This window comes from Eurytemora carolleeae, unplaced genomic scaffold (genome assembly GCF_000591075.1).
Source record: "Eurytemora carolleeae unplaced genomic scaffold, Eaff_2.0 scaffold260, whole genome shotgun sequence".
In the NCBI taxonomy this organism is placed as follows: Eukaryota; Metazoa; Arthropoda; class Copepoda; order Calanoida; family Temoridae; genus Eurytemora; species Eurytemora carolleeae.
This window is the reverse complement of record NW_019396613.1, coordinates 32459-42323: the sequence shown is the minus strand read 5'-3', so window position 1 is coordinate 42323 and position 9865 is coordinate 32459. Positions and strand designations below refer to the sequence as shown.

At 30.7% G+C, this 9865-nt stretch overlaps 1 protein-coding gene across 2 annotated transcripts in view; it reads right to left on the bottom strand.

The window, feature by feature from the left end:
* The window catches only part of LOC111706315 (sodium/glucose cotransporter 4), a 25943-nt gene extending 16078 nt beyond the window's left edge, over nt 1-9865 (bottom strand). Inside the window, exons 1-10 of one of the 2 annotated variants that reach the window (XM_023479156.1) lie at nt 9755-9865; nt 9269-9344; nt 7905-7972; nt 7400-7426; nt 4701-4787; nt 4144-4177; nt 3147-3219; nt 1931-1981; nt 982-1045; nt 761-884 (exon numbers count right to left, since the gene is read on the bottom strand). In XM_023479156.1, the coding sequence (XP_023334924.1) occupies nt 761-884; nt 982-1045; nt 1931-1981; nt 3147-3219; nt 4144-4177; nt 4701-4787; nt 7400-7426; nt 7905-7972; nt 9269-9344; nt 9755-9848 (698 nt within the window). In that variant the 5' untranslated portion in view covers nt 9849-9865. The remainder of the gene's footprint in view (nt 1-760; nt 885-981; nt 1046-1930; nt 1982-3146; nt 3220-4143; nt 4178-4700; nt 4788-7399; nt 7427-7904; nt 7973-9268; nt 9345-9754) is intronic. The other variant, XM_023479157.1, reaches the window with a different exon arrangement.

Genomic DNA, 9865 nt, shown 5'->3' with positions numbered 1-9865 from the left:
GGGGGGGGTGGTAGAGGAACATATATTTTACTATCTAATAAAAAGGGGGTTGTGAGAGTGTCATAAAACACACTCTTGTCTGAGTGCTTTATATTGGATTCCAAATTTTTCCTGAAAATCCCATTTTATTTATTAAAATTCTAACACACAAATATATAGCATTGAATTAGTATATTGGGGATACAGTCATGATATAAAATTTACTTACTTGGGAAAACCTGTTTGTCACATTATTATAAAATATGTAAGTTGAGTTCAGATGCATCATAATCAAATGTTTTTTTGCATATGAATACAAATAAAGTTAAAAGTAAAAAAACTTTGTTGTTCAACTTCAAAGAAGTTTAAAGGACTTTTGAAACCTAAAGAACTGCAGTGAACTATAAAGAGCTGGTTTTGACTAAAACTGTATAATTGTTTTTGATAGAAACGAAAACATCTCCCCGTTGATTATAAACAGTTTTTTTTTAAATTGAGGCTTTTATTAACTTAGCCACCTGCCATTTCTAGGTTTACATTTTAATTAATTTTTCGTTATTTCTAAAGAATTCAATGAATGGAATACTTGTGTAGTTTAATCATAACTTCCATATTTTATTGAATACTGCTGTACAGGGTACCATCTTTAACTACTAGCTCCCAACAATATGAAAATCCTAACTAACTTTTACAATTAAAAGGATTGATTTTTAGTTTAAGAAAGTTAAAATATCCAAAATTATTGGGGTTGCTTATAGTATTTGTAAAAATATTAACTAACTTTGTAAGCATAGCATCATAGCCTCCAACCTCAACCATAGCAAAGGACATAACTATAAATGCTCCGCAGACCATTAATATTGTTTGGAAGAAATCTGTCCAAATCACAGCAGTTAGTCCTCCTCCTTACAAAATTCAGTAAAAGTAAGTTTAAATAATTATTTTTATAAATGATTATTAATTTGAATATAAAAACAGCTTTGTGTATACAGACATATTTACCTATACTAAAGCATCCAGCTAGCAGCAGTAGAACAATTATAGAAATATAAAGTCCTTCCTCTCCCTTTATAAATACATAAATATATATATATACTTTATATTCTGGGTGTTTGTTTGGGTGTTTAGGTGTCTGTCTTTTTTGTCTGTTTGTATCCAATAAACGTCAAAACAGAAACAGCTGAAGCGTTTGGGCACACATTTTGTGAGGAAGGTTTATGGATGATTAAAGCGTCAAAAAGTAACCAACAACAAAATTTTATTTTTATTAAATTTTGAAAATCCACGAAATTTTTTTTAATCTGCAAATTTAAAAAAATTGTTTCAGGATGTATTCAAAGAGAAAATGTTCACAATTGAAGATGGGCGCAAAGTGCCCTAAAAGCCTAGTTCATTTAAAAAAGCGAAGCAAAAATGAGAAACATTCAGTTAAACCCTAAATGAGCCATGCATCGAAAGAATTTATCAAATGTCGTCTTGACAATTTTTTTATGGGTTTTATATTTTTTTACGTAAATCTCAGTATTTGCGAAAATAAATGAACAGCTATGAATATGCAGGAACAGTTTTAAATTAGTTTTAATAAAAAAAACTAAATATCTGCAACATTCCATTATCAAAAAGTGAAGAATACGACATTTGATGAATTCTTTCGATGTATGGCTTATTTAAGGTTTAACTGTAGAAAAATACACGCCAAATTGAGACATGAAAGCACAAGTTTATTTTTTTTAAGGTTTTTAAAATTTAAACCTAAGATCAAACTTTAGCATATTTTAAATCTGTTCCTATAACATGGTAATTCCCCCTTAGCATAATTTGATTTTTTAGAGCTCTTTGCGACACTTTTTCTAGTAATAATTTAGATTTTATATCTTGTATGCAATGCCTAAGCCATCATTTATTTCTTCGTCCATGGTGTTGGTTTGGCCGGATTTAATGTAAAATAAACCTGAAGCCCAAGAGCAAACTTGATGTATAAAGCCCCAGAATACAAATCAATCTAAAAATGTTAAAACATAAACGGAATTTTTTTTAATGATTTAAATTGTTTTCGATCAAGCTGATCAGTGATCAGTTCAGTACTTTTTTCTTTTCCAAATCTGTTTTTAAGGGCTTTAATCCTCTTTAATATTTAAACCTTTTCACATTATATATATTATATTATTGACCCTATTTTAATATGACCCCCCCCCCCCATCGTTTTTGCTGTTGTAAGCATAAAAAATATTTGAGCTGGGAAGCTCAAATTTTCTGACTTTTCTAACTAGCACTTGCCCCTATCTTACAGCTAAAAGCTTTTATACCCACCACCTGAGTCCTTGCATTAATCCCTTATTTTACCTCTACTAGATTAAATCTATATATTTGGACCTACTTCCAGTCATTGGATTTCAATATTTTCTAGCTCTTTAGAAAGCGATATTTTAGAAGGTAAAAAACCCCCAGCTTCTAGTCTAAAGCATTTGTTATATAGAAAATTCCATTATTTTTTTCGAAAGCTGGTCTGTTAACCCTTTTTCGACTGACGTCTGGTTTACCCAAAATAGACAGGGGCTCCTCATCCTCCCAAAACAAGTTATTTAGCAAAAAGTGTGAAAAAAACAAATATTTCGCGAAATATGAAAACAAAAAACGTGTATTCAAGAAAACTAAAATTGTGCAAATTCCCCTTAAAGGCGTCTGTGCAAAAACCCACGCAAATTTTCTTTGCAGAAATTGTGGAAACTTTAGAGATTAGAAAATCAGAAATCCTTTCAGTTATTGCACCTCGTGGCTTCTATATCTTGACTCTTTGGCTTTTATATAACAAGAGGGTGGGGGGAGGTTTGGCGTAAACCCCCTCCAGATGTAGAACCCTATATATAGTCTTTGTAGGGTTAAGCTGGATCGTAAATTTGTCATTTTTATTCTCACCAAAATCAATCCTTGAGTTAACAATTATTTCTTTATAAAATCAGACTATCAAGGTGTCAACTTGTTGTTTTATATTGATTGAAATACAAATTATAAAATGTTGTAAATTAAAGTAACCAATTATTTAGTAAATAAATGAATTGTTTGTAGGCCAAGGGACTTTTAACTGTCATTAGGTTTGCTATGGATAGGAAAGCTTATGTTTAAATTATTCTTCAGTATTTGTTTAATTCAAGCGAAGAAATACAAACTGAGATTTTGGTGAATATGTAGAGAAAGAGCGTGAAAATTGAGAGAACTGTTCGTATTCTTTGGCCTCCAAACCTGTAAATAACAAAAAATACATCAGTCCCAAACTGTAGTACAGCCCTCTCCTAACTCTAGTCCTAGACTGCAGTACAGCCCTCTACTAACTCTAGTCCCAGACTGCAGTACATCCCTCTCCTAACTCTAGTCCCAGACTGCAGTACAGCCCTCTCCTAACTTTAGTCCCAGACTGCAGTACAGCCCTCTCCTAACTCTAGTCCCAGACTGCAGTACAGTCATTCTCCTAACTCTAGTCCTAGACTGCAGTACTGCCATCTCCTAACTCTAGTCCCAGACTGCAGTACATCCCTCTCCTAACTCTAGTCCCAGACTGCAGTGCAGCCCTCTACTAACTCTAGTCCCAGACTGCAGTACAGCCCTCTCCTAACTCTAGTCCCAGACTGCAGTACTGCCATCTCCTAACTCTAGTCCCAGACTGCAGTACATCCCTCTCCTAACTCTAGTCCCAGACTGCAGTGCAGCCCTCTACTAACTCTAGTCCCAGACTGCAGTACAGCCCTCCTAACTCTAGTCCCAGACTGCAGTACAGCCCTCTCCTAACTCTAATCCCAGACTGCAGTACAGCCCTCTACAAAATGTGAGGTCTGGACCAAATCTGCAAAGTTTTCTTGCTTAAAGTTTTAAGAAATATAAATATTTAAAAAATTTTAAACACTGAGTGTCTTATTAATTAAAACCACAAATGTGCAATTTTACTGACTTTCCAGAGAGCTCTGAAATGTTGAAATCCAATGACCAGAAGTAGCTCTAAATACATTGCTTGGTATTGGTAAAACAAGTTATTCAGGCAGTAGATTTAACCCTATCTCTAACTCAAAAAGAATATGTCTGGCTGTTCTGATTTTTTCATTTTTTTAATGAAGACAAGCCCCTTAACATTGTGTCCAAATAATATTATTTCTAGTAAAAACTTGAAAATACCTCAATCTAAGATATTCAGGCATGGTATAAATTCCTTAATTCATTTTATTAAATTATTTTCTTGATTTGTTCAGAAAGAAAGTTCTAGAGATGCATATAAAATATTTAGTTTTTCGTTTGGTTTTTTTACTGATCAGTGATCGCACAAGAATATGATTATCTCTTATGGCATTGTTGAAATTGTTTAAAAATGGTAAACAATCATTTTCATTTGTTATTTGCCTTATCTGTTAGGTCAGAGTTTAAATACAAAAAAAAATAATCAGTTAATTTCTCCTAATTATCATGAATATTAATTATTTACAACTACTTTACAGGAAAGTTAAGAGAATTTTACTTTACCAAGGGTTCCCAAGACCAATTTTATCGCCTTTTGATATGAAAATGCGAGAATTTTTTCATGAATACTTGGTAGACCCCAGAGCGGGTGGTTATTTTACTTGATTGTCCCAAGGGACGTAAAGTAACTTAACGTCCCTCTGTTGGGGGAATCATAGGTTGGTAATGTTGGTCAAAGGACGGTAAAAATAATAAATATTTGTTAAATTTAAGAATTCCTGAAGCTAGGTAGACAGGTACAAAGAACCAACCAAGAAGCATCAAAATAAAGATAGCGTTCATCTCATATGTTGCAATTGCTATTCCTGAAATTGTAAATAGTCTGAGGCCGAATTTGAAGAATTTAAATTGCGTCGCTAAACTGCCAAAAACCGGTTCCAATTGAGTGCCGGCTCAAATCTCGAAACACTGAATACAATTTCAAGTGAAACCAACCATGTTTGAGCCGCGTTTCAAATTTGAGACGCGGCTTAAATTCTCTAAATTCGACCTCTTAGAATGTTTTCTTCAAATGTTACTCCCAATTTTACGATCTTGGGTATAAAAAGTTATTTGTTCCAAGGCAAACAAGTATCATTCTATACCGGGAAAGCATTAATATCATTTTGAAATATGTTTTTCTTTGGTTTTGAGTTTTGCTTTTTCGTTTAAACGAACAAAGTTAAAATAAAAAAACATATTGTCCCAAATGATAACTCAAAACAATTGCATAGATAAATATTCTATACTGCTTGTCCCAACCCTGGTTCTTTAATAAGGTTTTTACTCTCGACGCGCTCCCATGAACGGAAAATTTCGTTTCCTAAGATAGATAGATATAACCCTAATATGATGTCACTGATTATAGAGGCGAGAGTGACGTCATATTAGGTTTTTATCTATTTATCTCAAGAGACGACATTTTCCGGACATTGGAGTGCATCGAGAGCAAGCAACCTTGCTAGCTTACGTACTTAAACTGCAAAGTTTATAAGCTAATAAAAAAGTTATTGAGAATAGAGAATAGAGAATAATAAAGTTAATAAAAATGAATGTAATATGATTTTTACAAATCTTAGGAATTGGGAAAATTTATCAGTTTGATTAATAATATTTTCTCCTGAATGAAAAATATTTTCCAAATTTCTTTTACCATATTGATACACATGTATTTTTTTATTGATAAACTATAATTTTCTCCCTAACATATTCAAGTCTAAATGTACATAAAATACATAATGTATTGTGAACCCATCCAAGGGTTCATCCATATAGTATCATATAAGTTCATTGCTCCCAGTTGGAGAAATAAAGCAAAACAAATGCAACCTAAGAATAAAGCCAACTAATCCAGATGCAGTCCAAAGGGTATTAAACCCCGAGAATGTTTTCAGCCTTAAATACATTACACTGTAGGCGGACAAGGGTATTGAACCCCCTTTCTTATCTAGAGATAGCAAGTCGGTCACATTGAAAGAGCAGTTTAAAGCTAGGCTTGGCCAGGGTAAGATTGATGCTGGAAAAGGGAGTGAAACAGCATCTATCTTGCCGGCAAAGAAAGCAGATTGTCGGCCATCTTATCCCCAGGGTCCCCCAGGACTCGGCAGTCAGCCCAAAGGATCTGATAAGAAGAGTCGAATGGAAATATATTCGCCCCAGGCGAATGTCATGTTTATTGAGATCAACTTTAGTCGGTCCAACACTAATTGTTTGTATAATGATAATATAACATAAAGTTTGTGTGCAACCATGCAATGTTTTTCCACTCAATCTTGGCTTTTTATTGCTGAATTCTTTTCAAGTCCATAGTATAAACATATCACTCTCCACTAAAACCCATTCTTTCTTCGGTAAGAGTACTGCAAATCACTGCACTGCAGTACACACCAAAAAGTTGATATTTACATTGTCAAATATATTAGCATAAATATTGATTTATACTGCAATAAATGTTCGTCAATCAGATTATTTTCAGTGATAATAAATTGATATTGATTTATACTGCAATAAACCAAAATGATCCGTAAGCTTTCAAACAAAAATCGCTGAGAATTTTGCAAATTACTTCACAAAACAGTAAAGCTAAAAACAACTTCTTTTCATATCTGAAATTCATATGTCTAGGGCTCCAAAAAAGTGAGTTGGTGAGGTAAAATCAAAGGCCAACTTGATGTGACACTTTAAAGTTTACCCAGTCTCGAAAATTAATGCAATCTATGTGAAACGAGACACACACAATCGTTTCGTTATGAAAACGACAACGAAACATCGAAAAACGAAACGATCATTTTAAAAACGATTGTTTTATTAAAAAGTTTGTTTTTTAAAAAGAGTTGGTTTTAAAACGATCGTTAACGATGACCCTTCGTTAACAACGAGAGTAGGAGAGAGGAAACCTGAAACCTGAAGGGCTTTGGGACTTATCATTGAGTATTTTCAGATAAAATATCAAGAAGTTTTAGCTTCCCCACAACTTTTTAACCTCATGTAAAACAACATTCTATAAAGTTGCAGGTAATTTTGTTTGTTGTTTTGTTAACGATCGTTGATGAAGACCCTTCCTTAACGATCGTTAACATATCGAAAAATGTTTTATTTTAAAAACTATCGTTTTTGTAAAAACAATCGTATAAAAACCGTCGCTAATCGTTTTTATGAAGCGATCATTTTCAATAACAATCGTTTTTCGTTTTTTAAAATAAAAAACAAGTGGGTCGTTTTTGAAAACGGTCGAAAACGAAACAAAACGATCGTTTATTGATTGTTTTAAAAAACGATTAACAACCCTAGCTGAGAGCTATTTGAAGAAAAAAATTATTAAAACAGTCATTTGACCGAAAAATATTTTTTTCAATATATCCATAGGGGTATCAAAAGATCCGTCTTAAACACTGAATTAAGAAAAAGTTGATTTCACAGGAATTTAAACCAGTTGTACCTGAAGCAGCTCCAGATCCAGCCAGCCCTGAAAAATATTTATTTTTGGGTTAAAAACTCTACAAGAGTAAATAGCTAGAGGGTGCCCACTTCAAATGTTTAAGCAACGTAATTTCAATTTAGAAACTATTTTCTCAAAATTTCATATTCCTGTATTTTGAGTTTCGGGGGACAAGTTTGAGTAATAAGTGAATCTATATAATAAAGTTCTTTGCTCATATATATATATGTATATATATGTTAGCTATAGCTGGTCAAATGGCTGGACCAAATAGGCTGAAATTCTAAATTTTTTGATTTTCAAAAATTGTTTACTTCAAAATTCTAAAAAAAAATATTTCACGGGTAACACTGGGCACTAGCTAGTATTTTTTAATGTATTAGTAATAGTAGTGTAGTTAATTGCTTATTTCATTTGAAAATAAGAATTGCTTGACAAAAACCAGTAAAAGCGCTGACTTGAAAAATAAAGTAAAATAGAAACTTTTGTATTATTCAATACTTACCGATTAAATGTTCTGAACCAACATTACTAGAGAATAGGGATCCACCAACAAGCATCCAGTTCATGTTTCTTAAATAGATATATTATACAAATACAGGAAATATAAATTAAATTAAACAAATACATGGAAATATAAAATAAATTATACAAATACAGGAAATATAAAATAAATATACAAATACAGGAAATATAAAATAAATTATACAAATACAGGAAACATAAAATAAATTATACAAATACAGGAAATATAAAATAAATTATACAAATACAGGAAATAAAAAATGAATTATACAAATACAGAGAATATAAAATAAATTATACAAATACAGGAAATATAAAATAAATATACAAATACAGGAAATATAAAATAAATATACAAATACAGGAAACATAAAATAAATTATATAAATACAGGAAATATAAAATAAATTATACAAAAACAGTAAATATAAAATAAATTATACAAATACAGAGAATATGAAATATATTATACAAATACAGGAAATATAAAATAAATCATACAAATACAGGAAATATAAAATAAATTATACAAATACAGGAAACATAAAATAAATTATACAAATACAGAGACTGTAAAATAAATTATACAAATACAGGAAATACAAAATAAATTATACAAATACCGGGAATATAGAAAAATTATACATATACAGGAAATATAAAATAAATTATACAAATACGCAGAATATAAAATATATTATACAAATACAGGAAATATAAAATATATTATACAAAACCAGGAAATTTAAAATAAATTATATAAATACGGGAAATATAAAATAAATTATACAAATACAGGAAATATAAAATAAATTATAAAAATACAGGAAATATAGAATAAATTATACAAATACAAGGAATTTAAAATAAATCATACAAATACAGGAAATATAAAATGAATTATACAAATACAGGAAATATAAAATAAATTATACAAATACAGGAAAAATAAAATAAATTATGTAAATACAGGAAATATAAAATAAGTTATACAAATACAGGAAATATAAAATAAATTATACAAATACAGAAAATATAAAATAAATCATACAAATACAGGAAATATAAAATAAATCATGCAAATACAGGAAATATAAAATAAACTATACAAATACAGCAAATATAAAATAAATTATACAAATACCGGAAATATGAAATTAATTATAAAATACAGGAAATATAAAATAAATCATACAAATACAGGAAATATAAAATAAATCATAAAAATACAGGAAATATAAAATAAATCATGCAAATACAGGGAATACAAAATAAATAATGAAATACAGGGAATATAAAATTAAATAATGAAATACAGGGATTATAAAATAAATAATGAAATACCGGGAGGCTAAAAAGAATCCGGAAACGCTTCCTCGTCTGGTTGCCCTGGAGGCTAGAAACCCTACTCCTATTAGAGCTAAAAGAAAAATATTATTGATTGATTGGAATATCCATCCCACCCTACCCTTGACCCAATAAATCCATCCCACCCTCCCCTTTGGCCCAATAAAATCGCATCAATATCCATTATTTACAAATATCTATATTTTGAAATAAAAGAAATATTTTGTGTTTTTCAATTCATAATTCAAACGTTATTTATTAACAACTCCTTTCTTTAGAAATTTATTGGTCTGTTTGCAACAATTTTCCATTTGTCAAATATCTTGTTTTTAACAGCGTTACCAAAAGATATTCATAAAAAATTAATTCACTTGTCTTCACCGTTAACCCTATTCCAAGTTTCCAACCTGGGGGGGGGGGTTAACCCTTCTTCTAAATATGTATATTGATAGTGAGTCATGGTTTCTTTAATAGCAATCCTACCTAGAAAGTAAATAACAACAATAACAATATCTGGAGTTGAGAGTCCACCATTCTTCAATATATTCTCCACTCTGCTTAGGTTCTCAGATTCCATTATAAAATAAATCTGAA